Source organism: Plectropomus leopardus, chromosome 16 (genome assembly GCF_008729295.1).
Source record: "Plectropomus leopardus isolate mb chromosome 16, YSFRI_Pleo_2.0, whole genome shotgun sequence".
In the NCBI taxonomy this organism is placed as follows: domain Eukaryota; kingdom Metazoa; phylum Chordata; class Actinopteri; order Perciformes; family Serranidae; genus Plectropomus; species Plectropomus leopardus.
Genome location: NC_056478.1, coordinates 2959446 through 2986355, shown reverse-complemented (window position 1 = coordinate 2986355; position 26910 = coordinate 2959446). Strand labels below are relative to the sequence as shown.

The 26910-nt window shown below is 39.5% G+C and overlaps 1 protein-coding gene across 1 annotated transcript; it reads left to right on the top strand.

The window, feature by feature from the left end:
- Positions 1-18541: 18541 nt before the first annotated feature.
- Positions 18542-25980, top strand: LOC121955316 (keratin, type II cytoskeletal cochleal-like). The gene is made up of 9 exons (XM_042503207.1): positions 18542-19236; positions 21424-21632; positions 22287-22347; positions 22474-22569; positions 23426-23590; positions 23707-23832; positions 23975-24195; positions 24833-24891; positions 25048-25980. The coding sequence occupies exons 1-9, from the start codon at positions 18664-18666 to the stop codon at positions 25314-25316; spliced, it is 1779 nt and encodes a 592-aa protein (XP_042359141.1). The 5' UTR covers positions 18542-18663; the 3' UTR covers positions 25317-25980.
- Positions 25981-26910: the final 930 nt, after the last annotated feature.

The window sequence follows — 26910 nt, the reverse complement described above, 5'->3', positions numbered from 1 at the left end:
TGTTGGCCGGCTGTTGGCAGCTATAGGAGAAGTAAGCCGACTCAAAGTTTGACGGAAGTTAAAGTCAGAGTCCTGCAGTAAGGAGAGGTTGGCCTATTATTAGCACAATGTGCTTAAATTTACCTGAAGTTTGTTTAAAATTGACTTTTTTTTAATATAATGCTGGGAAGTTTAATAAATAATAATAAATCATGTGTTTATTACACTCAAACACACCATTGTCAAATGAGACTGTATCGGTGAAGTATGAGGACAATAAACAAACCACAAAAAAAGCAAAAGCAAAATAATCATTCATTAATCGTAGTAAAAATGTTTAATTAATAGTGATTCTGATTTTAGGTATGAGGGTCCGACCTTTGCTGGAAGGAAATTGTAGCAACTTTAAATTTTAGCTGAATACCCTTGCTTTAGGGTTTTTTTTAAGGGTAGCTACTAATCAAAAAGTGGCACTTAAGGCGGTGTCCTCGAGTTCTCGTCAGATCCACCTCTCACTCTTCCACAGCTCCACCCCCGCCCCTAAATATGGTCACCTCTGGCTCCAAAAAACAAGATGGCTGTGAGTGTGTGATGTCACAGTTGCTATGTGCACTGTAGTCAGTGTCCCAACTTATATAAGATTGAGCAAAGACGTGCTGTTAGTGACCTTTTCGCTTTGTTGAAAACATTGAGAACAACTTGAGTTTCTAATAACCCTATGAACAAAGAGACTGTGAAACTATGTTGTTTAATAGTCTGGTGTGTGATACTCCGTGCTCTGTGGACCATATTATCAGTACTGATGTTCTCCGTACCACATGAACTTTAAATGACTCAATGAAGACATTTTAAATGTCAGATGTCTCATTTTCTTATTTTCTCTGGCTTTCGCAGTTTGGTCACTCTGAAACCCGCTCCTCTCCACCCTTCGCTCATGTGCTCTCTCGCCCATCTTGTGCTGTGTTTCTCTCTCTTTTCTAATTGTCCTGGAGCCAGGGTGCACGGAGGCAGACGAGAAGACGATTACACAGAAGTTGTCGTTACGTAATTCATTATCTCGCTCTGTCTTGATTGGCTCTCTTGGATGGAGTGGGGGAGAAAGAGTGGGGTCAGAGGGGGGAAGAAAAGACACTTTACACATGGTACAAAGAGTAAAAGGACGGCCAAGGAGTGTGGTGGCTGGGACTAGGTTCACACATGGGTCATTGGCTCCAATATATATATTAAAAAAAAGAGAAAGAGATGGGAGGAGGTTACATCTATCAGACTGCACTCAGGGCAGCTGCTCCCCCTCCTTTATTCAACACTAAACACTGAAGGTCAAAAACACACAAGTGGGTGTAAATTTAATTTTGTGATTACAAATGATAACACTTTTTCACTATTCAGGTTTTGTTTATTATATGTGTGTCTGGATTGTGTCCAGAAGACAGCAGAGGAGAACGATGGGTTAATAAATAGGTAAATGAATAACAATTTTTGCACTCAGACATCATAATGCATGACTTCACAAAGCCTCTATTGCCAGCCAGTGACAGATTGTTCAGTGAAGCTGTTCATTGTGCTCGCAGCAGACACAAATGAAATCAAATTACGGGTATTCTTCATTTTTCTAGGACGCTCGGAAAGCACCAGTGGCGCCACTTTGGCCGTGCAGCTTTCACTGTGACCGTACAGGAGACAGACTGATGGGACAAAAGAATCAGCTCATTTAGAGGCTCAAAATAGAAGCTTCTGTCTTCTGGGTATTTTAAGTCTTGTTGTATCAAAAGAGTCAATTGGCAATGATTTTCAAATGGAGCCGTGCACCGTCAGGAACAGCAGCCTGGCATCCTCCCTGCTGGTGATGTGATGCCGCACGTAATGAAAGTGCACCTGTTGAAATTAACCAAAATTTGCAAGGTCGCGCTGATGCACTATAGACACCACATGGTGCTTTGAAAGATGCCGGAAAAGAGAGAAAAAGCTACCGCAGAGAGAGAAGAAAGGAGGAGACGCAGCTTATAGCAAGACCACTGTCCCCAGCATTGTGTGTTTGTCATCATCTCCCTGATTCACCACTGCGTTACGCAACACCAAGCAGAAGGCCTTGTTTTTATATAATAACTGCTCGCTGCAGGAAATGTCCATCTCAGCGCGAGTTTGTCTTTTATTCGGACTTTGGTCGGAGCAGACTCAGAACACCTTTGCTCCTGCATTCAACAAATCTAAACATGGAAACAGCCTCCCTTCACCTCAAGAAATAAATCTCCTGTCCATGTTGTGTTCTGTAAGAATGTTGCTTTCAAGGATACGTTTTTCATCTCGTAACTCGGTTACTGACTGACCCTGGTAATGCTTTGTTGGTTGGTAATTGAGTCAGAAACATAATTTCTCTGGTTTATTTCATAATATATAAGTATCAACTTTGCTAGAAGACACTACAACCAGTGCAGTTAAAAATGTGTAGATAAAACTGTTAAGTAAAAACATGTTAAGAAAAAACATTTTTTCTTAGGTTTGCAGTTTGCATTATTTTACAAATCAGCTGAATTTCATGTTTTGTCTTTTGTACTAAACGTAAACATCATATAAAAATACTTTCAAAACATTTATTCAAAGACACACTTCATGTAAAAACAGAATAGCAACATGATCAATATGCTTATGAAAATACCAAATGTTGTATTTTTTACGATACACACTGACACTGACTTCCAGTGCATCTGAAAATATATTTTTAACACCACAGTCATGAAAGTCTCCAAAGTCTTAAACGTATATCATTGCTCCTGAAAAAAAGGTTTGTTTAATTTTTTTTAGCATTCTGAATAAAGAATCAACACAGAGGTACCATACAGAAAATAAAATATTAAAAAAAATAAAGAAATATTAAGGCTGAAGTTAACTTATGAAAAAAAAACCTTTTGTCATATTTGCTGAAACTGAGTGAAAAAAATATTTATTTACAAAGACGTGCACATAAGTATGAGAAATATAAAGAGTCTGTGGTGAGTAGATCCTGTTGTGAAATCATATATTTTAGGAGGGTGAAACAGTAGTGGATTAGGGAACTTAAATTTTATTATGGGTCCTTCAAAAGTCATGGAAAAGATTTGTAATTTTGTAAATGAAAATATGCCCTTCGTCCCCCTGGCTGATATTTAGTTGAAGTCACAGGTCGCTGTGTTGCATCTGGAGCTTTAATCAATCGATATCACAGCTATGGGGACATTTTAACATGTAGTAATTTTAACCACAGTGCCTATGACGTGACATTTTCAGATTTTACTTCCAAATAAATGAGTACTTGAGCATCCTTATTTGCATATATGTGTTACTTAATGTGACTGCCTGCTTTAACACCCATGTGATTTGACTGGCAGTTTTTTTTATCCCAAGTAAACTGTGTGAGAAATAAGTCAGCGGGCTTTGCCAAAATTAGTCTCCTGACACCTTCTGTTTCTGTCTCTCAGTGAATAACATCTTGTTACAGCAGATAATCAAATTTGAATGTGAAGGGGTGATTAGGCAAAGCACATCTACATTTTTCATTTTAATGCACACCAGCACACACAAAGAGGCACCCAAACACACACACACACACACATTCACGCTTGACCGTCTGAATTGCACCATCATCATGATCGCAGTTTACATCCATCTTGTCTACTATTTGCTCCGACAGCCATATTTAAATCTAATGAGCTTCCCTGAGACTGAGCTCCTGGCTCCAGTGAGGTTGTGCCGGACGTGTGGAACCTAATCCTCCCTCACACTGATCACTGACTCACAGCGATCAGCTAATAACTCTGCCAACTCGCTCATTAACTGCTCTCAGTAACTGTGGTCTGGTGCCTGTGAACGCCATACACACCACACACCCTCCCCACACACACACACACACACACACACACTCTCACACTCACACTCGAGGTGGTGGGCGATATATAGAATGTAGTCAAGGTATTGTAGCTTTATCCATGTGCAATACATAAAACTACTATATTTCAAATATCGTGTATAAATTGTTGTTTTTAAAAGTCACCGGCATTTTGGTTCTCTCATCTTCTTCTCCAGCTCTTGGCACCTCACACACGCACACACAGAGCAGAAAAGTCTTTTTAAAAGTCTTAAATTGAATATTCTCAAATTTAAGGCCAAACAGGGTCAAAGTCTTAAATTTTGTCCACAAAGGTCTTACATTTTTTACTTTTGTGCTTTTTCATTTATTTTTTTAATTTATTTTTTTAAGAGTATAGTTACATTTAGCATGCTAAATATTTCTGTTATATTTTTACCTATTAACTTAGCTTCAATTCAAATAGTCTAGGAGATTTTGTTGTGACCAAAAGGCACTTTGTGAGGCCATTAAAAGGGATTTGGACTCTTACTGCAACAAATTAATATATTAGGAGAATACAGACACTCCTCACAAAACCACATAAATCATATATTAAAGTGAGTATTAATAACATGTTTTATAAAACAAAAGAATCATTTATTATTTAATAATCATTAAATAATAATTTTTAGGGCTAAAATTCGACACTGATTTTGCATTATATCCTTTAGATGCTTGAAGCTGGCATTAAATTTCATTCTAGATGGTATTAAAAAGGACTTTAAAAATTCTTAAATTTAACTTTGAGAACCCTGGGGGTGCCCTTGCAGGCCTTTTGCAGAGCTCCAGAAAACGACTATTTAATCACATTTTATGACCATGGAGCACTACTGCAATTTGCAAATACTAATAATATGTAGGATGTAAATCACTGGTTTTACCACAATACAATATTATGTCGATACTTTGGACAACGATATGGTATTTGCAGATATCACCAACTGCCACAATACGATTTCGATTCGATTTGACGTAGGGGCCTGTCATCAATATGAGCCGATATTATCTGCTCATTTAACACATTCAGTCACAGAGGAAGCTGCCACCTCATTTTTTGTGCTTTTGGCCAAAAAATATAAAAAAAAATGTTTTCATTTAAAACTAAAACTTCACGGATATCTTACTTGGAGACAAACTTCTCCCAACATCCTCAAATATGGATTAACGAAGATTATTTAGCAAAAGTATAAAACTCAGATCAATAATAACTACACACAAACACACACACACACACACACACACACACAAGGTACTAGACAAAAGCAATGCGTTGATTTTTCAACTGCAAGAATAAATGCACATGCAATCACAAAACAAACACACATCCTTACCACTACACCTGTGAGGACTTTATTTTACCAGATTCATTCTCTAACTCCTCATTTGTCAACCTGATAACAACGCTAAAGGAAAAGTCTGGGATCATTGGATCAGTAAAACACAGCATCTGTGGGCAATGAATGTCTATTAAATTTCTTGATAATCCATCTCATAGAAGTTTATCACTAGAATGAACTTTTCCATTTGCTTGTGCAGGGTATGGCGGATGGCGAGAGACCCCGTTTGAGACCAACAAACACAGGTAAGGGTATAACAATCCAGCGATCTGGATCAATATATCGATTCAATGAACGATCACACATCGTTGATGCAAAGTGTAAACATTGATACATTTCATCCTCTTTCGAATGCCCCTTTAATTCGAAATTCTGCATCACCGCCACACGGCGTCAGGCAGATGATGGCAAGTGACCAAGAGAAGTCTATAAAGAGAACCTTTTTTATTCAGTGTGGAAATATTTTGTTTTCAGAGAAACCGAGTGCACGTCATATGTAAACAAAAAATGTTCCCTGCAGACATCACATCCCTGCCGGGCATCTCACTTAGCCAACTTCCAACAGCAACATTTGCTGCTCAGTTTCAAATATGTTTGTCTGAAAAGATGTGCATGTAGGCATAAGGAGATGCAGTGACTTATACCAGTGGTTAGTAAGAGAAAGCATCAGTAAATGTAAACTAGTTAAATTCTGAACTGAGGAAAAGTCTGCTAGCCACTAAGCTAATTTATGCAATGTAAAATGCCATAGGCTTATGCTAAGAATGTTAACATGTTGCATATGTGGGAAATTTGACTATGCAATAGACAGTTGTTTGGTCTATGACCTCAACAGTTACCATTGAGCTGAGTTTTATACTGAAGTGATCTTGTTGTTAATCCACATTTTTAGGATGTTGGGAAAAGTTCGTCTTTTTGTGCCACCAAACGTTGTTTTTTTTTTTTAGCAAGATTTCGCTGCATATCCAGCTGCAAAAAGGCCAACAAACACGAGTATTTCAAGCCAAAATATTAGCTTTACTAACCCTTAATTAAGTGTTTTTTTGGGCGTAAACACAAACCACAGCATTGCTGAAACATTAAGAAACTTCAAGTTTTAATAGATCAGCATGTAATAATCTACAAATGTTATATATCTTGTTTGCAGAATCGTAAAACTTCCACATTTATTCTGCAATTTGGGTTAGACAAGAACAAGGACAAACAGCAATTTCTCATGAGAAATAACCAAAAGTGTTCTAAATGAACAGAAAACGTGTTATTGTCAAACCTAATTTCTCATAATGCAAAGATAATTGAAAACTTGGTTTTCAGGGCTTTTAATATTCTTTCAATTTTCCAAAATGCCTTTCAGAGGTCCTTTCTCCAAATATGCCACTAATTGTGGAGACAGAGCAGTATTTTGCAAGCCTTAGTTCTGAGCATTCCTGTCATCCTCAAACCCCACAGCACCAATACATGGACATTACAAAGTCTGAAAAAACAAACGGAAGTTCTTGGCATTCACATCTAAGCTGTGAGCCATCGTAAACTAAAGGCATAAACATGCATATCTGTGCAGTGGGCCTCCAGTTAACTAATTTTTAACTGGGGATTCTGGGTTTAAGGCCCTGACTGTTTTAAAAATGTAATACTTCTGTTCTTACTGTACTTGCTATTTTGAGTCCATAAGTGCACACTGGGTAGTATGGTGAAATGCAGTGCACTGTGACGATGGTGCACTCATAACAATCAAAGGTTGAGTGTTGAACATTGATGATTGGTATCAGACAGAAGTACAGGTTACACTGTGTTTTCATCTTCAGTCTGATATTGCATCCACTCTCACTGATTTTGGTGAGGAAGGGGATTTCAGTTTTCCTAAACAATCACTAGGGACCAATATAACCGCTTGAATCAAACGTTATTTTATGTCCACACTGATGTGTAGCTGTGCCAACATATCTGTGTTGGCGTGGGTTTCTGATAGCTTCATCTATCGTGTCTTTAGCTCTTGCCAATGTTCTTAATATTCCTCATGGTTCCAGCACATCACTTGACAACAGCTGGACGCCCGTGGTGCCGATTGGCGCTCATGGTCATTTTTCTGCCTCCCCGGTGGCTACAGCCGTAATCGGAAGTGTTTCATTTTAGGGTAGTATGTCCATTTGTCCTTGTCTTTCACGCATTTTCTGAAGATAGCCTTTAGGAATTTCTTCAAATTTGACACTAATGTCCACGTGGACATTTGAACTGATTCGATTTCGGTCATCAAAGTTCAAAAGAAGGTCACTGTGGCCTCATCTGTCTCCTTCTCATGAACGCAATATGTTGAGAACACCTTGAGGGAATTATGTTCAAATTTGGCACAAACATTCACTCGGACTCAAAGATGAACTGATTAGGTTTTGGTACCCAAAGGTCGAGGTGTCTGTGACCTTTTGTCGAGCTCATTCTCATGAATGCAATATCTCAAGAGGATCTTGGGGGAGTGTCCTCAAATTTGGCACGAATGTCCACTTGGAGTCTCTGATGACTTCATTAGATTGAGGTGGTTGAAGGCCAAAGGTCACTGTGACTTCACAAAACAAGTTTTTGTCCATAACTCAAGAGTCCATCAGCTAATTAGGACTAAACTTTGTGCAAAAGTTTAATCCGAAAAAATGATGATGTAAGGAGATTTCATATCCAAAAATCAAAGTTCACCTTCACTGTGATGTCACAATGTTTTGCAAAAACAATTTTTGTTTTTCATTACCCAACATCATATCTCAGGAGCAGAAGGGAGACATTTGGTCAGATACTGAATTGGTGACAGTAATCTTGAAACTGATTGAAGAGAAACTAATTGTAGAAATCTTCTCGAGAGGAAGAGTGCGTTGAATTGGTCCATTCAAACTCAGAGGACTGGGCGGATTCAAAGACTTGGACCCAGGTAATTAGTTTTGGGCGTTTCTGTCATCCTCAAACCCCTTAGTGCCAATACAGGGACATTACCAAGTCTGCAGAAAAATAAACAGAAATCTTTGGCATCTATATCCCGGCTGCGAGCCAGCACAAACCAAAGGCATAAACATTCATATTTACTGTGGGCCTCTAGATAACTAACTTTTTCTTTTTCTAAAGATTATTTTTTTGGCTTTTACCTTTGTTACATGGCATGCAGCAAAGGGCCGCAAGGTGCGCTGCGGTGAGGATACAGCCTCTGTGCATGGGGTGTCCTAGAAAATTATTATTTCTACTTTTGAATCATGGAAATGTAATTGTGAGTAACAGGGTGTCTGTGTGTTAAGATACTGCAAGAGCAAGACCTTGTCGATGTTTAGATGTTTACACTGATAGACACAACAATGTGACGTCTGAAATGTACCGTTTAAGGATGAGTGATTCCTCTGTTGCTTTTAAGTTTTTGGTATGTCTCTGTCCATGCACATGTTGAGCCAAAAGCTTCTCTGATCAGATTTATGGAACATATATTCAAGTACGGACAACTGAGGCTCACCGAGTTTTATTTCATTACTCATCGAGTTTATTTATTTATTTATCAAGTCTGTGTTATTATTCATGAAGTTTACTTTATCACTCATTGACTCATCGAGAGAACTAGATTTTCCACTGCATCGAGATAACTTGATTTTAGGATTTGAGATCTTGCGTTGGCAAGCACATGAGTGGCTGAAGTGTCCTTGAGCCAGCTCTGGCAGGTGCTGTCTTTCGTGATGCACATTATGGATTTATCATGCATTTACATAGAATCATTTCACAGTGGAAGATACACAGAAATTCAGGCGTTCTGGTGGTTCTGGTGACTGTGTCATGTGCCCTGTTGAAGCTTTCCAAACTTCTGACGAGTCATGAATTATACAGTAGCTTGTGGTGGAGAAGCTGCCTGAACTGTTAAAATGTAAATGAGCTCCATTGACAAGTAGGCCCAGGGCAACTGCTATGTTATTGATTTTGAGTGTGTGTCTATGTTGTGTGTCCATGCATGTTTTTACACGGAGGCTGTGATACCACATCACAAGCTGTCTCTCACGGTGCCTAATTGAAAGTGAAATCACACATATCATTTTCGAGGGCAAGTCCGGTGCTTCGCTTTAAGACTGTGGCAATTTCCTTGTCAGTAACCTCTGTGGGTTTGAGCCCAGAGAGTATAACCTTGTTAATGCTCTAATGCTATCATCTCAGAGCATAATGAACTAATGTGTCAAGTGGATGTCTCTCCTATATGCCAATCTCCTTTTATCAAGCAGAGTGTTTGGTAGGTGGTGGGTATCCTGGTAATCTTTATAGCAATTTTTAATAGCTCCCATAATTCCCCTGTTCCACTTCTTTTCACAGTGATTCAAAACCTGCTGACAGCAGCAGCCGGCTGCCAAGCAGCAACTGGCGTACTCATTATTTCACAATCAGGAATCTTTTATTTACCTCCATCGCCACTCACAGTCTCCATGGGAGCTAATGGAGACGTTTTTCTTATTAAAATGAGACAACAAGGGGAATATGAGCTGCCCAGCGGAGAAGAAAGCTCCACTAATTTTGTGCCCGCAGGCCACACATGCATTCAACACCCCCTGCATTGGATGCATTGTAAACATCAGCCACCATTTCTCAGCACTGTACAAATTCATTTAGGTTGTTGAGTTTGTGCAAAAACAAAGAATATCTTTTCATTCATGAAAAGAAAGACAAAAGCTCAAAAAGCTCTGTTTGGAGTTTCAGCGCTGCATCAGCAGATTCAGTGGAAGTTCAAGAGTCTTGTCAACCAGTCTTCACTATGGCTGTACTTATTGTTGTTATTGTTATTGCCTGGAACTCCAGACACACACACTCACAAACTCACTCAGTTGTGTGTAGTTCAGGAAGTGTCCAAAGTGCATTATGGGCTGTTGAGGTTATTTTGAAACTAAGGAGTGTTGGTTAAACAGCAGCGCAGGTTTATTCTCACTATGTATATATATATATATATATATATATATATATATATATATATATATATATATATATACAGATATGTATTTGCATGTTTAAGCATGTATATCATTTCTAACCAAATATGTCCTTCAAAATAGAATATATTTTCTATAACATTTTATAGACTTTATCTGACAGAAGCATCTTGAATCTTACATTTTTGTTTTAAGGGAAATTAGACAGTTAAACTGGTGAAATCCATGCATTGCCTCCATTGCCGGTTACCTTATTGTCAGACATTGGATGGTGTGTAACTTCAGTGAGTGTCAGCTTGGTTGAAGGTATTATTTTGAAAAGGAAAGCAGAAATCGGCAAAGCAAAAAATAAGATGCACCTTCAGTCTCATCATGGGCTCAGACTGTATCACTACGTGCTTGCGTTAATCTTAAACGTTGACAACTTATTTCAAAATATAAAAGTTTCTGTCTCAGTGTAGTGCACATTTTTCATTCATATCCTTAGAGATTTGACAAAACTATCCAAAAGTATCTAATATTATGGCGTGTGCATGCAGAATGAAAAAGTAAACATAGAAGTAAGAAACATCTGAGAGAAAGAATCAAATGTGGACTTGAATTTCAATCAGTTACTTCAAATCTGGCATTTAATCTTGTCTCCTAAAACTGATGATTGCATCACTTGAAAAATAAAACTTGTTGCCGACTGACTTTCACAGGATATAAACCTCCGTTCATGTTCGGAAAGAGTTTATTATCTTTATTCTCATTAACACAATATCTGGAGACGAGTTTGTTTCCTCAAACATGTTTTTTGGCCATGTTCATGAATTTATAGGCTCAAATTTCACAGAAATGCCTAAAAGAATATAATGATAAAGTTTTGCCATTTTATATCTAAGAGGTCAAGGGTCAACTGTGACATCATAATGTTCTGCAAAAACACCTTTCTGGCCATTTTTCAGCATCGTGAGTCAGGAACCGAGTGGAGACAGCGGAGATACTGAATTGGTGACACTAATCTTGAAACTGTGCTGATTGTAAAGATCTTCTGTGTGTGAAAGCATCCGTGTTTTCAGATATGGATGTAAACTGTGCAACTTCACTGGTGCACGGAAGCATACAACTGTGTTGCAGTATATTTAGTTGACTTTGCGTCGTTTCTGTGTTTTCAGCATATTTACCGTCTTTCTCGAATACGTTTTTTCATTTGCAGTATGGTTCCGTTGTTGTGATTGTTTTGGATTTTCATGAAACACTTTCTTTATCTGGCAATTTCATAATAACAATATTACTCATTCAGTGTAGTCAGAATGTGTTGCAGTCAACATTTATAATAGGGATCATTTGCAACCTAGTTTCCTTGAACAAACCAGTCCTGGAAGAATAAAAGATGTCGTCTTTGCAGAATAATACACAGCCTAAAAAAAAATCCATACAATCCTGGCAAGAAAAATGGGCCCTTGTAACATTTAATTATTAGAAATTGCTGAGCAGAAAAGTTTTGTAATAATAGCCCTTCAGAGGAATACATAAGCATTTATCCTGTAAGGGATAAGGCCTGTGGTTGTTTGCTTTGTAATTAAGGACGCCACAGCTCCTGCAGCTACTCAGCTCTCTCCTCCTCCTCCTCCGCCTCTTTGCCTCTCCTCTTGTCGGCAGGGGCGCTCGGTGTAATCTCTGGTCCTAATAAACACATGCACACATGCAGATACATGTTTGCGCGCACACTCTCTGACACACACATATTCTGTGTGAAATCCCTTTAGCTGGGAGAGCATGCAGTCTTAGCAGCGCAGGCCTTCACCACGCGCTGCAGCGGATATATATAGAAGTCATCATAGTCGGCTTTCAGGCCCCCTCATCTATTTTCCCTCTCTTCTTCTTTTCTGTATTAACCGCACCAGTGGTTTTCTTTTCCTAAAGTGCTTTCTAGCCGGACAGCCCATCCTCACTGCTGTCCTTGAAAAGGTTACGCACATGTTTCATTCTTCTCCATTTTGTCTGTCTCCTGCAGAGAGGAGAAGGAGAGAGATGGCGAGGAGGGGATGCAGAGAGAGAGACAGTCCCTCCTGATTGAGAATGATTAAAAGCAGCGGGTTGTCACACCCTGCTGGTACTGATGACACGACAAAATTACAGCGTGTTAAAGACAGTAGGAGGAGGAGGAAGTGGGCAGGGGGGAGAAAACACAAGGAAAGAAATTGCAATCCAAAACCTGTTTCGACAAATTGATGTTGAGTAGAGCCTGAAATCCCTCGTGTCTTGCTGCCCCCTCCCTCCCTGCTTCAGCTGCCTCATTATACACCGAATGACCTCATTATTTCCTAGAGAAACAGGCGTTTCCCTGTACGGCCCCCAGCCTTGATATGTAGGGCCCCTAGGATCCCATTAAGGCAACGCCATGTTTGAAGACCACTCAGAGACCGACACTTCTCCTCTTGATTCACGGCTGTTAATGTACCAACTGTTGTAGTGCACTGGCTCTTAGCGGCTTGCGGTGATGTTGTTAAAGTTAATGTTTTATTATGGGGTCTCTGATTCGCCATCTGGACTACATGGAAGTGCAGAAATTAGTATGGTTACAGCAGTGCCACTTTCTATGCCTATCAATATCTCTGGATGTAGAAGATAATTTGAGGCTTGATTTCTTTTACTCCTTTTTTTTCTTACAAGGTGATGAGGTGAAAAATGGATTATCACTTTAATACAGATGAACACATCTGAGACAACTGAAATCACTTTGCAATTTTAATAAAGAGGCACCACAGGATGTGTTGAAGGTGAAAGCCAGAAGTAGAAAAGCTGTTCAGAATGACACCTTTTTTTAATTTGTTGCAAAAGTGCTCTGTGCCTGAAAGGGATCACTAAATATACAATAATAATGACATTGCATGAATGCAGCTTTGACAAAAATTAAACAGCAAAATACTTATTCAGCTCTTTGACTCAACAGCACACTTGGTAGAGGTTGTTGGTCAAAGGTTTGACGTCACTGTGACCTCACATCTGTCTCATTTTTGTGAAGACAATATCTCAAAAAGATCTAAAGGGAATCTTCTTAAATTTGTCACCAACATTCACATGGACCTAAAAAATTAATTCATTAGAATTTATAGGTCAAAGGTCACTGTGACCCTCCACAATATGTTTTTAGCTATAACTCAAGAAGTCATGCACAAATTCTGACACATTGTACACAAATGTCTGTTAGTAAAAATTATAAAGTGACGCTACTTCCGGGTGTAGGGCTTGGGCGTTTCATCAGCGTCAATCACGAGAATATTGCGTTTGCAAAATGTGTGGCAGCACATGACAGTGAAGAGCGCTGCGTTCGGTCAAAGCATGGATTCCCTCAGAGAACAAGCTCGAAGAACCTCGCCCACAAATTGGATATTGCTTATCACAGTGGTGCAACTGCTTTGTGTGGAAACTTAAATTGAAAGCATTCAAGTGCGTGTTCTTAAGACGGCAGCAAAACAGCTGCTACTTTGTTGCTACCCAAACCTAAGCTGTTAGCAGTTGTCACTTAAAATTGATTTTCTTAACCCTTAGGGCTAATTTTAGTATTACGCACTCTTGTGTCGCTCTGCACACAAAATGTGCTTTTCAAAATCAAGTTTTTCAAAAATAATATGTATAATTATTATTTTCCACTTTCATTAAGTAATTTTTAAACAACATCAGTCCTTATCATAAATTTCAAATATTCATAAATTTTCAGAATTTAAATGCCAGTTTTTGTCATGATATATTTTCCAATATACCCCCCTTCTGGGGATATGGTAATGATTTGCAGCAGCATTGATTGTGACAGGTCACCTAGTGGAAATAGCATCTATTTGCTCCAAATGCCAAATGTGGTAAAATGTGGTGTCATCAGGTGGAAAATAGTCAAAATGACAAATTACACATCAAAATCCCAGAATGACATCCAGAAATAATACAAGTTATGTTTTTATGCTTTGATGCCTGTGGGATCAAAAATTGCAGTTTGAATGGGTTTCAATGGAGCATTTTTGTAATTGACAGTATGAATGTAACAATTTTGATTACACAGTGTATTTTAGACTTATTGTCAGAGCTGAGCTGGAAACTTTAAGATTGAAGAAAAATACACAATCTTGCCAGAATTTATGCCATATGCATGAACATGCTAGGTGCAGGTCTAAAGGTGTGGCACACGGTGCATGCAAATATCTGTCCCTGTCCTGGCCAAGACAAACAAGGCAATCGTTTGAAATGTTTTCCACAGCAAAGTACTGGAGGTTGCTTTCAAATCTGATCCCAGATACACTGAGGTATCAAATAACAACATTATATAATGCAAAAGCTGCCCCAATTGGCACAGGAAAATATATAGCAAGTATTACACCTCAGAATCAATTCATCCTCGTTTAATTACTCTGTCTTTTCATCAGTTCCTCATGCCAAGTTTCAGTGGAGTAAACTCCCATCTCGAGGTTAGTTCTCACAGAGAAAACGAGCTGGTGAGCATTCCACTGCATGTGGCGACTAGAAAGTCTGAAATGTTATGTGTCACATCATGCGAGATCAAATACAATCTTGTACCAGATTTGTGGGTGCCGCTGCCTTCAATGAAAGTTTAAAAGCTTTTGTTTAATAATCCAACATGAGTCAGTTAAAAATGACATGCTGTATACTGAAACTGTCAGTTTTTCCGAAAGGCTTAAAAATGTCAGAATGATACCCTCACTCTGAAACTTGACTGCTCATTTTTACAGCAGAGATCTCTTCCCTATTTTGCTACTACATATGCATAAAAATTGCAGAATCCATGTTTTCTAGTGTTTCTATACAGATAAGCATATTATTTACACAAATACTATGTGTTTCAAGTTGTGGACACGTAAATGTGTTGTGCAGAAATTGTGCAGAACAGTATTATAATGCCTGTTGTTCTTCTATGGCTTTCACGTAAGATGAGGTAGCCATGAGAATTGTTATTTCCATGTACCATACTGTAGGTTGTACTTTCCCATTGTTGCTGATAATCTGATCACTTTTTAAGAATATAATAATAATAATAGCTTTGATTTGTAATGCACTTTACATTTGAAACAAATCTGAAACAAGTGCTACATGATACTTTTTCTACACTTGAGGCCATTTTCCCAAATTGTTCACTACATTTTGGTGAAGTGTTTAAAGCTGCTGTCAAACGTATCTGGTCACAGGTTCATGTCAAAACAGTGGTCTGTGATTCACTTCTTGCAGGCGGAGGTGAGGTTTTCTGGAATTGGCACCAGATGCCGTACCCAACCACTCCCCAGATTTCTAGTAAATTAACATGTCATACCTGCCATAGTTCCCACAGTCCTAAAAAAAAAACCTGGGAAAGTCATAGAATTAGTAAAACTCATTGAAAGTCACGGTCATAGCACAGGCAATACTGTATAAATACATGGAAACCAAGTATAGGTTTTTTTTAAATTAAAGAAAATATTAACAGTGCAAATCAAATTAAATTTTTAGAAGTATATTATAGAAATAAAATTGTTTGCGTTTTTAATCTATAAGATACATTGTGTTGCAAAACAAAATCATTTAAAAGACATGAACAGACTGAAAGCTTTAACTAGATAAAAGAGATGTTTGCAAAGTTGATCTTATGGGAGCATGATTTGCTGTTGAAAATAGGTTATCGCAATACTTAGCATAATGGAAAATGTTAAAAGTTGCAATAATATCGTATTGTTAGTTAAGTATTATGATAATATCATATTGAAGGGCCTCTGGCAATTGCCACCCCTATAATTATAGCATGAATAACCTTTCATGTAATGTAAAATACCAGATTTATTTTTCTGTAGGTGCTGATGTATCTAGCATTTATCTGTGACAAGGTTTTGTTTATCATGATGTACGTTTCTTCATTTTCTCCTCACGCTCAGTCTTAACTGATATATGCCAAACCATCATTACCATGTATCAGCTGAGGCCTTGTTCCCTAACTGCTTTAGATGTGGAAGAATGACCGCATCTCATTGCCTACAAGGGCAACTGCACTACATTGGCCTAAAACATTTCCATTAGGAAAAACACGCTGCAGCATCATAAACGCTGCTAATTAAAAAACACAAATACACAAAAAATCCCAAAGCAAATACAACAGTGAAACTATGCTGGAAATGAAAAAATGTGCTGCACAAAAAATAAAATAAAAAATACATTAATAGCAAACATGCTGCAAGTGTAGAAATAATGCAAAGTCAAAAACACACAAACCTAAAAACAAATGCAACATGAAACACACTGCATGTCCAGTCATCATAGCAGGAAGTTATCCAGGCCTATAGGGGGAGCACTTTGTGTAACAGCTTGATTTTTAACCTGAGAGAGATGGACCACACAGTGGATGTGTAAACAAGACTGGATGCAGTGTTGGAGCCCCCACCCCCACCCCTGTTCATTCCTACAAGAGTTGCTCAGTTTCATCAGTTTAAAATCTTCTACATTGTGAGGCCCATAGAATAAATGCATGAGAGACTCATGGCAGCCAAACATTTAGCCTTTAATTTGGCACTGATAGCTTGAATGGGAACAAAATTGATTTAATCGTACACTTTTAAATCTTACCAAAATAAATCAGATCCCAATAGTGAAAAGAGAGATGAGAGAAGAAACAGCAGGAAGAAAACTATTGTCTGAACTCCTTCTCTCTCAGGTCCAAAATCAAGCTGTTCCACTTCGTGCTCCCTCTAGAGGCCTGAAGAAGGAGAGGAGTTTGTGTGTTTTGGACTTTGCATCATTTCTGTATTTGCAGCTTGTTTGCTGTATTTGTTTTGGCTTTCTGCAGCATGTTTCTTCATTTGCAGCATGTTTCTGTTGTTTCTTTTGTGCTTGTTTTGGATTTTTGTGCTTTTGAATTTTTCCAAAGCTGCAGCACATTTCTCCTGATGTAAATGTTTTTAACACGGTTTCCTCTGTCAGCTGCAGTAGTAATAGGACCAAAAGCAGTTCTCAGAGCAAAGCAAGCAAAGCTCCACAGATTTAAACAGTCATGTATTTGATGGGCGTAGATGGTTGTGTTGCACAATCAGTTCATCATTTGGATTGATTTTTGTGTGTGACATAAATTCACAGTGGTAACCTCCCCACCCAAATAACTGAAACTAACAAGACCTGCCAGGCCTGACAACACCCCGTCTGAGCTCAGCACCAACCGACACATGCAGCTCTGCCACGACACTAACTCCATAAACAGTCCCACGTTACATTAACTAAACATGCTTTTTTCAAATTTCCTTTATCAGTGATACTCAACTTGTGGCCCACAGGCCAAATCTGATCTAAAACAGCATCAAAATAGAGCTGTTAATCCTGAGAAAGTTCCAGTGGAGGATCCCCCACACCCCCCACGGAGGTCCAAGTAAAGACCCTAATGTCCTAAAATCCTAGAAATCCAAAATAAAAATCTTAAAACTTAGAAACATCCTGAAAAACCAGAATTGTCCTAAAATCCTATAAACATTCTAAAATTCTAGAATTGTCTTTATGTCCTAGAAACATCCTAATATCTGAGATATGTCCTAAAATCCTTGAAATGTCCTGAAATCCAAGAAACGTCTTGATAACCTAGGAATGTCCTAAAATTGTAGCACTGTCTTATAATCCTAGAAATGTCACAGAAACATTTACGGGGTTGCTGTCATCTTGCAGAAGTGGCCTCAGAGCAAGTCAGGTTAAGTGTCCCTGCCCGTTATGTTCTTTCCTCTGCCACAGATATTTTGAATTCTGTTAATTTAATGTTTTCTTGCTCATTGGCATATGTGTCTTAGATGATACCAAATAATGTAATTAATTTGGGGGTTTGAAAGCTGCTTGTATGTTCAAGTGCTTCTGTTTTTTTGAGCATTAATTCCTTTATAAGCATAGTGGAAACTTTCATGTCTCCAGGAATCTGCACAAATGCAAACATAAATTTACATGCATATATTCAAGTGTGTTTAGGGTCAACTTGAACAAGAGCTGGTCTGAGTGTATTTTGCAAATCCAGGGAATTTTTTTACAAATTTAAACTTAAGTTGGAGCTCTGAATTATCTTGCAAGGTGATGAAAAGCAGAAAATTATAGATTGCACAGGTCCCCACTCCACCCTGCCACTCCTTCAGCCTCCTACACCTTTCAAAATGGTAATCAAGTACAAATGTCTTTGCCAATTTTGTCTTTCCTCCGGGGCTCTGATGCCATCCCTTTGCCAGTAACTTGGGTGTGTCGAGCCATGATCACTTTGCAGGGGTGGCACCTTTACCTGTCAGACAGGCTGAGCTGCTCCGAGCCAATCCACCTGCCTGCGAGTGCACCCTCCAGGATCCAGGTTATTGGAGGAGGGTTGAGGGTGCGGTGCAGGGGAGGTGGAGCTCATCCGGACCTCCTCCATAGTCGAAGGCAGATAAAAACCCATCACGGACAGGGAGAGGATACTTCGAGGGACTCTCCTCTTAGTGTGCTCCATTGCTCCACCAAACCTCTCTCTCTGCATCCCCTTTTCTCTGTGAATCTTTCTCTTTTAGAGGAAACAAAAACAGCTATGGCGTCTAGACAAAGTATAGGTGGATCAGGTGTATCCTCTTTTTCACAGCGACTCTCAGTTGGTGGTGCAGGTCCCCGCATAGGTTCCTCACAATCTCTTGTGCTGTCCCGTGGATCCAGGATCTCAAGTGTTGGCGGCGGCCGCAGTGGTGGTGCTGGTGGTATGAGTTTCAGCAAAACTATTTCCTTTGGTGGTTATGGTCTAGGTGGTGCAGCTGGAGGCAGGGGTGGAGGCTTTACACAAAGTGTAGTAGGAGGTTATGGAGGAGGAGGTTATGGAGGAGGAGGTTTTGGAGGAGGAGGTTATGGAGGAGGAGGTTATGGAGGAGGAGGTTATGGAGGAGGAGGTTTTGGAGGAGGAGGTTTTGGAGGAGGAGGTTATGGAGGTATCGGAGGAGGAGGAGGTATGGGAGGAGGAGGTTTGGGAATGCCCATCGAAAAAGTAACGTTCAACCAGGGCCTACTGGCCCCGGTAAATGTGCAAATCGACCCCAACATCCAGAATGTCAAAATCCAGGAGAAAGAGCAGATTAAGAATCTCAACAACCGCTTCGCCAGTTTCATTGACCAAGTGAGTAGCTTTTTTCTATATTCATGTTCCATGCCATTTCCACTTGTGAGTGCTTATGATATAATAACTGGTTTAAACAATGGACGGTAAATGGACTGCATTTGTATTGCGCTTTTCTAGTCTTCTCAGCACTCAAAAGTGCTTTCATACTGCATGTCACGTCTCTCACACATGGTGCCACCTGCTGCTCAGTGACCAGGCACACAGCAGCCATCTGGAGCAATTTGGGGTTCAGTATCTTGCCCAAGGATACTTCGGCATGATGTCAATAGAACAATCAGGGGAACATGAAATATTAGGAATATATGTTGTTGTTGTTTTTTTGGGGGGGGGGGGGGTCAGATTGTTTAGGGACTATCTTTGAAACTGTGGACTATTTTTTTACAACACTTTACACCAAACTAGCCAAACATTATACATATTGTGCAAACGCAAACAATTTTTGCAGAGTTCTTCAAAATTGTGCTTTTGCATCAATACAGCACACACAAGCCACTATTTCAGCACCTACTTCACACTGACAGTATGAATGAGAAACATTTGTGGTTTGCAGTGCATCCACACACTGGGAAAAGGAAACACACATGCACAACTCATTACCTGGAAGTGTTTTAAAATGTGTCAATGTGGAGTGTCAATAGGTAAAAATAGTGGAGCAATGTAAGGACCAATGTTTACAGTTGCAAGAAATGCAAAGTGAGTGTAAAGCAGTGAGTTGTGTTAACAGTTTTGAAAAAAGTGTTTTAAAATCACAAACGGGGTGTAAAGCAAAGAACGTGCTTTCAGTTTGGCAGATTAATAAATGCATGGGCTCCCTGTGTTATTAGTTTCAAAGTTGGTTAGCAGCTTATTATGACCCATACCAAAGACAAGTTTGTGTCTCTGCACACTGGAGACTTTGAGAAGGCGTGGTCAATCGTTTTTTCATTTGGCCACTCACAAGTTTATAATTCTGTCACTGAAAAATTGATGTCACCAATAGCCCTGCGTTTGCAATTGGTGTGTCTCTTTAAATAGGAAGAAGACAACTTTTCCACTAGCTAGCTTGCTAGCTAGCATTAGCTGAGGCTGGTTTATGCTAGCTTTCATTAGTTATCACTAGCTAATGCAAGCCAATGTAAGCTAATAGTGTCTCCTTATCAACTTATTGATCAAAAAAGAACATTTGTGACTTTCACCACTGCTCGTTTTAGGAAGGCCAGAGCAAGAAAATTTGCTCTTTGTTTAGATTTTCAAATATTTTCAGATATTTGTTACTAGCTAGCAAGCTAGCCTCAGTAGCTAAGCTGTTCGCTCATCAACCTTTTGATCTGAACACAACGTAGTGACATGAACCACTGCTCGGAAAGGCTAATGCAGGAAAACATGTTCTTTTGTTTGTACAGATTAGTTTCCCGTAAGCCCACGCTTTCACAATGCAATCCTGGGGAAATGAAGACTCGCTAATGTTAGTGCACTAAAGCTGGCAACCAGAAACAAAAAACTACAATCCATTTTCTGTTCAATAATTTCCACAAAGAATATGTTTTTCTTGTGGCCGTCCTCCTAAAATGAGCAAAGGTGAAAGTTAACGTATTCTGTTATGATGAAGAAGCTGAAGCTAGTGTTACTAGCTAGTGCGAGCTAGTTTAAAAGTTGTGTGCTCACACTTTAAAAAAGGCATTTGCAAACCCAAGGCTAACATTATTTCTACAAAAAATATTTTACAAATATTATGGTTGTTAGCTTGGGTTGAACACAATCAAGCATGAAGTAAAAACATTAATTTATGCAAAGCAATGGAAATCCCAGTGTGCTAGTTGTGTGTGGACTTTCCCCCTTATAACGAAGTGACGTCATTTGCTGAATTATAATCTGATTGTCAACGGGTTCAGGTAGCATATAGGTAGAACATGCACATGTGAAGTCAAGAGAAAAAATAAATCACCTGGAGCTTTAGGGGCACCATAGTTTTGTGATTTGCTGTTGTGTTTTCTCTTTTGTTGTTGTGTTTTGCGATATGCTTTTTTGCCTATCTGATGACAGAAAATGACGAGTACACCAGTTTATAGTTATGGATCATTTTCATTCTGTGTTTATTATTTGATTAATTATATAATCGGATTAGCAGTGTTTTGTGTACATGGTCAGAGTGATACTCTCCAAGCAAGATTGGATCTAAACATCGCAAATGACTTTACCTTTTAGGTCCGCTTCCTGGAGCAGCAGAACAAAATGCTGGAGACCAAGTGGAGCCTGCTGCAGGACCAGACCACCACCCGCTCCAACATGGATGCCATGTTCGAGGCCTACATCAGTAACCTCCGCAGACAGCTGGACGGGCTTGGCAATGAAAAGGTCAAGCTGGAGGGAGAGCTGAGGAACATGCAGGGATTGGTGGAGGACTTCAAGAAGAAGTGAGTTAATTCCAGCACAGAAAACAAAGCTATCGAGGTCTGTATGGGGGCAATTTCCTCAAATTTGGCACAAACCTGAACTGAACTCAAGAATAAACTGATAAGAATTTTGTGGTTGATGTACAAAAGTCAAGGTCGCTGTGACCTGGTCAATCCCTTTCTTGCAAAAGCAGTAACCCCAGAACACTTTAAGGTTTTTTTTTCCCAATTTGGCTGAAAGCCTACTCGGACTTGATGATGAACTGATTAGATTTTGGTGGTGAAAGGCCACCTTGTGTCTATCTTATTCAGATGGGATGTCCCAAGAACACCTTGAGAACATTTCCCCAAATTTGGCACAAATGTCCAATTGGACTCAAAAATGAACCTATTAAAATTTGGTGGTCGAAGGGTCAAAAGTCTCAGTACAATGAATTCCCAACCATGAGGCTAAAATCATGACTTGTGAATATGACTGGGCTCATTGAATCTACAAGAGACTCAGCTTTCCATTCATACCATACATTTATGTTTTTTAGAGACTGTTTAGGAACCCCAGTATGCAGAAATAATTAAATACAACAGACGAAAATAATGTGTGCCTTATGAGAAAGACTTAGCCGATGCCCATAGTCAGTTTTTCATCAGCTAATATTTCAACTGTTTGTGCATCAGGTATGAAGATGAAATCAACAAGCGTGCTGCTGCGGAGAATGAGTTTGTGCTCCTGAAAAAGGTGAGAGTTTATCTGCTCTAAAAGAGGTTGTCACTCTGCCATGAAATTTACAACAGGGAGCGATGTGTTATTTTCTTCATCTGGCCCTTTATCAATGCAGACCATTTTCTTCTTCTCTACTGACAGGATGTAGATGCAGCCTACATGAACAAGATTGAGCTGGAGGCCAAAGTTGATGCCCTCCAGGATGAGATTAACTTCCTCAGAACTGTCTATGACGCGGTAAGAAAACTGAACCACACCTGATCCCTAACACAACTGTTTCTTTGCTCTCATTTTAAGGGAAACACTTATGAAATCACCAATGATCAAAAGGCACACTTTTACACTCTCCCCCTCTCGTTACCATAAAATTTCTGTTTTTTTTTTAAATGTCTTTTCATCAACAGTTTTTGCCTCATAGAAGTGTTGGGTTGGGAACCGAGATACAGCACTGTGTCAAGTTTTTATTTCATTTTTGAGCCTCAGTAGCCTATAATGTCAACAATAGCTGTGGCCAGAGGCATTTGTTTGTCTGTCTACACTTATGCCACATTCTCGTGAACGTGTTATCTCAAGAACGCCTGAACAGAATTTCTTCAAATTTGGCACAAACGTTCAAGTGAACTCAATAACGAAATGATTCGATTTTGGTGGTCGAAGGACATTGTGAGCATGTGTCTATTTCTTCCTTGTGAATGCATAATCTCAGGACTGCCTTCATAAAGTTTCTTCAAATTTGGCACAAACATCCACTTGGACTCTTGAATTAACTTATCATAATTTGGTGGTAGATGGTCAAAAGTCAAGGTGTCTGTGACCTGTTCCATCCCATTCTTGTGAATGCAGTAGCCCAAGAACACGTTAAGGAATGTTTTTCAATTTGGCACAAACGTCAACGTGAAATTTAAGGATGATCGCATTAGATTTTGGTGGTCAAAGGTCAAGGTCACTTTGACCCTGCTCTCTCTCTCTCACTCATGAATGCAATTTTTCAAGAGGGACCTAATGGAATGATCTAGAAATAATAACTGTATCGCCTTCAGTCCCTAACACTTTTAATTACATCTTTAAAAAATGACACATATCTCTTTTGCAGGAACTGAGTGAGCTCCAGGGACAGATCAAGGACACCTCAGTCATTCTGCAGATAAATGACAACCGAACACTGGATATGGACGCCATTATAGCTGACGTCAGGGCTCAGTACCAGGAGATGGCTGAACGCAGCCGTGCTGAAGCAGAATCATGGTATACGCAGAAGGTAGGTAGAAGGAGAAATCAATCACACCAACGACGCACAACCTGCAGTGTCAAATAAAAGTGACGAGGCCGGTCTGGAATCTGCAATAAGAGTTATTTTTAATCTTATTTCTTCAGTATGAGGCCTTGCAAGCCAGCGTAGGTCAGACCGGAGAAGACGTTCGCAACACCAAGAGTGAGATTGCTGAGCTCAACCGCATGATCAGCCGCCTCCAGAGCGAGATTGAGGCGGTCAAGGCACAGGTAAGCTTACCATTACATTTGTCTGTATGATTATAATCGCAGATACAATTTGTTTTTTTTTTAACCGTTACTGAACATGTAGAAAGCGTTTTGATTTACAAATACCACTTCTGAAGCCGTTGCTAACTTCACACCCTCTCAGCGTGCAAAGCTGGAGGCCCAGATCGCAGAGGCTGAGGAGCGCGGCGAGCTGGCTGTAAAAGACGCCAAGTGCCGCATTAGAGACCTGGAAGAAGCCCTGCAGAAGGCCAAACAGGACATGGCACGCCAGGTCCGCGAGTACCAAGAGCTCATGAACGTCAAGCTGGCTCTGGACATTGAGATTGCCACCTACAAGAAGCTTCTGGAAGGAGAGGAAATGAGGTAAAATCTTAACTATTTTGGCTTCAAAAGACAATGAAACAGTAGTCAAGTCAATGAAGGTGTTGAGCTTAAATCGGCAACTAGAAGAGGGTCGACCTCAGTGCTCGAACAGCAGTATGAAGATACAAGTTCTGCTAGATAAGGAGGCGCCAGTGGAGGACGGCCGATACCGGTGTTGTTATTCTTTTTATGTGGGTGTAAAGCAGTTGCCCTTTTGTTGTCTGCGGTTTGTACAAAACGCTGCCCCACGTCTTCTTACCGGAACAATAACCAGGATCATAGTACTCTAGCCGAGAGGTTATAAAAGCATGAATTATTCTGTCGCGCTCTTTCGGTGAGTGTTCGGCCTCTGCTTTGGCTCAGTGTCTTGAATAGTTTTGATGTCTGGACAAATTTGTTTTTATTTAATTTGAAGGAGCTGTCAAATATCACACCTAGATTTTTAACAAAACCGAAATGATAGAGGACCGACAATCGGTCGATTCAGCCAAACATAACAACCTCTGTCTTATTTTCATAAAGACTGAGAAAGCTTACATTCATCCATGTTTTGATAATTATCATGAGTGTGTTGTATTACATTATGCAGAGAGCAACATCAGCGGCTAACGTTGCTCATTTATGTACCTCTCTGCAGAATTGACTCCGGCGGTCCAGAAGCAACAGTTCACATCCAGACCCAAACCACCAGCTACGGTATGTTTTGATATAAATCTCTACGACTAACTATGCAAGTTTGTGAAAATATGAAACATGAATATGAGAACACTTGAGATAAAATTTGGTTGATTAGTTCGATGGAAATTCAAATTCATGCTTTTGCATCTCAAAATGTGTTTTTCTCATCAACAGGTGCTGGTGGAATGGGCGGAGGCGGCATTGGCGGCATCGGCTTGGGCGGCGGCAGTTACAGCGGCGGCGGCTACAGCAGTGGCGGCGGTGGCTTCAGCGGTGGCTTCAGCGGTGGCTTCAGCAGCGGCGGCGGCGGCTTCAGCAGCGGCGGCTTCAGCAGCGGCGGCGGCGGCGGCTTCAGCGGCATAAGCAGTGGCAGCATGCGCGGAGGCGGCACCATGGTCTACTCAAAAACAAGCCAAATGTCCACCTCCTCCTCTCGCTATTAAAAACAACACCTGCCTTTCTCTCCGTTTTCCTTCCTCCCTCATTTTGTTCTCCTCCTCTCGTCCCTCCCCTCTGCCTGACAACCTCTAAAAGCTTCAATAAACTCCACCACCTCTCTCCCTGGAGCCACACCTACAGAGAGTCAGAGATTACATCAAAATACAATCAGAGGCAGTGAAGTTACTCGATCAGAAACAAAGAGCAGCAGAGCGATGAGTCAGTCCTCTCTTCCTTTGATCAGTCAGCCTGGCTGTCTTTTGGTTGCTGGATCTGCTGCCATGCAGACAAGAAGATCGCCTGCTTGTAGTGTCATGACGGAGAGTCCTTACAACAATCGCTGCACACAAAACGCCGACAGCAGTTTGCTCAGAAGGAGGTGCGAGCGTTGGGGTTGGTTTTGAGTTGATAAAGCAAACACGACGTAACTCCTCCTCTCTGCTGTGTCTTCTTCTGTTGTGTCGTTTTGTCGTGCATTCATCAAAAGCAGCCACATGTAACACTGTGTGATTTTTGGGATCCTCTTTTTTCTTCTCTTGTTCTGAGAGAAAATGGTGTTTTGATCCTGCTTCACTTCATTTCCACTCTGAATAAACAATAAACCGGGACAATCAGATTTATCTTGATTTGTACCACCAGAACATCTGGAATAAATCTGATTTCATACCAGTTTTGGCCATCCTGTGTCCTCTTATTAATTTTTGGTCAGCTTTTGTTTAATGTTTTGGACAATGCAAATAATTTTAAGTATTATTGCACAAGAGAGCTGTTTTCTTTCCTGGGGGTAGAAATAGGATATATTCTTGAAAAAGAAACTTAATCTTATTTTTCTGTTTGGTAACAATGATTTTAATGTAAGGTTTGAATGACAGGTTCTCATCAATAATAATAATAATAATAATAATAATAATGATAATAATAAAACATAACTACTTAATTGTTGTGACCATTTTAATTTCAACCCCAAATTACTGTTTATAATAAGTGTATAAAAGTTACCAACAAAATAAAATATATAATTAAATGTATTAATTTATGGGACTATTCTCTTTAAAAATAAGCTTACTAAATTTAGTTTCAAGATTAAGATTAACCCTATAAAACCTGAGAAAAGTCGTCCGATTTTTTTTTCTCACTCTGACTCAACAAAAAGCTGATCAGAATTTGGCGGTCAAAGATCAAGGTCACTGTGATCTTGCATCCGTCTCTCATTTTCATGAAAGCAATAACTCAAGAAGGCCTCAAGGCAATTCAGTCAAATTTGGCACATAATTTTAGCCAAAACTCAAGAATTCATACACTATAATAATAATAATAACAATCATAATAATGATATTGATAATAATAATAATAGTAATAATAATAACCTTTATATAGCACTTTTTATATAAAGGGTGCAGCTCAAATATCTTCACAATAAAAATCAGAATCAGAATCAGAATCAGACAAAGATTTATTGCCAGGTATAGTTAACACAATACGAGGAATTTGTTCTGGTGGGTTGGTGCAACATAAATATAGAAAAAGAAAACAGATGAAATAGAAGATACAAATATAAAATATAAAATATAAATATAAAAAGTACGAGTCTTACAGTGC

Coding starts and splice junctions, on each gene's coding strand:
- LOC121955316 (XM_042503207.1), top strand. CDS start 18,664: ATGGCGTCTAGACAAAGTATAGGTGGATCAGGTGTATCCTCTTTTTCA. Junction 23,591..23,706: donor AATCATGGTATACGCAGAAG/GTAGGTAGAAGG, acceptor TTATTTCTTCAG/TATGAGGCCTTGCAAGCCAG. Junction 24,892..25,047: donor GACCCAAACCACCAGCTACG/GTATGTTTTGAT, acceptor TCTCATCAACAG/GTGCTGGTGGAATGGGCGGA.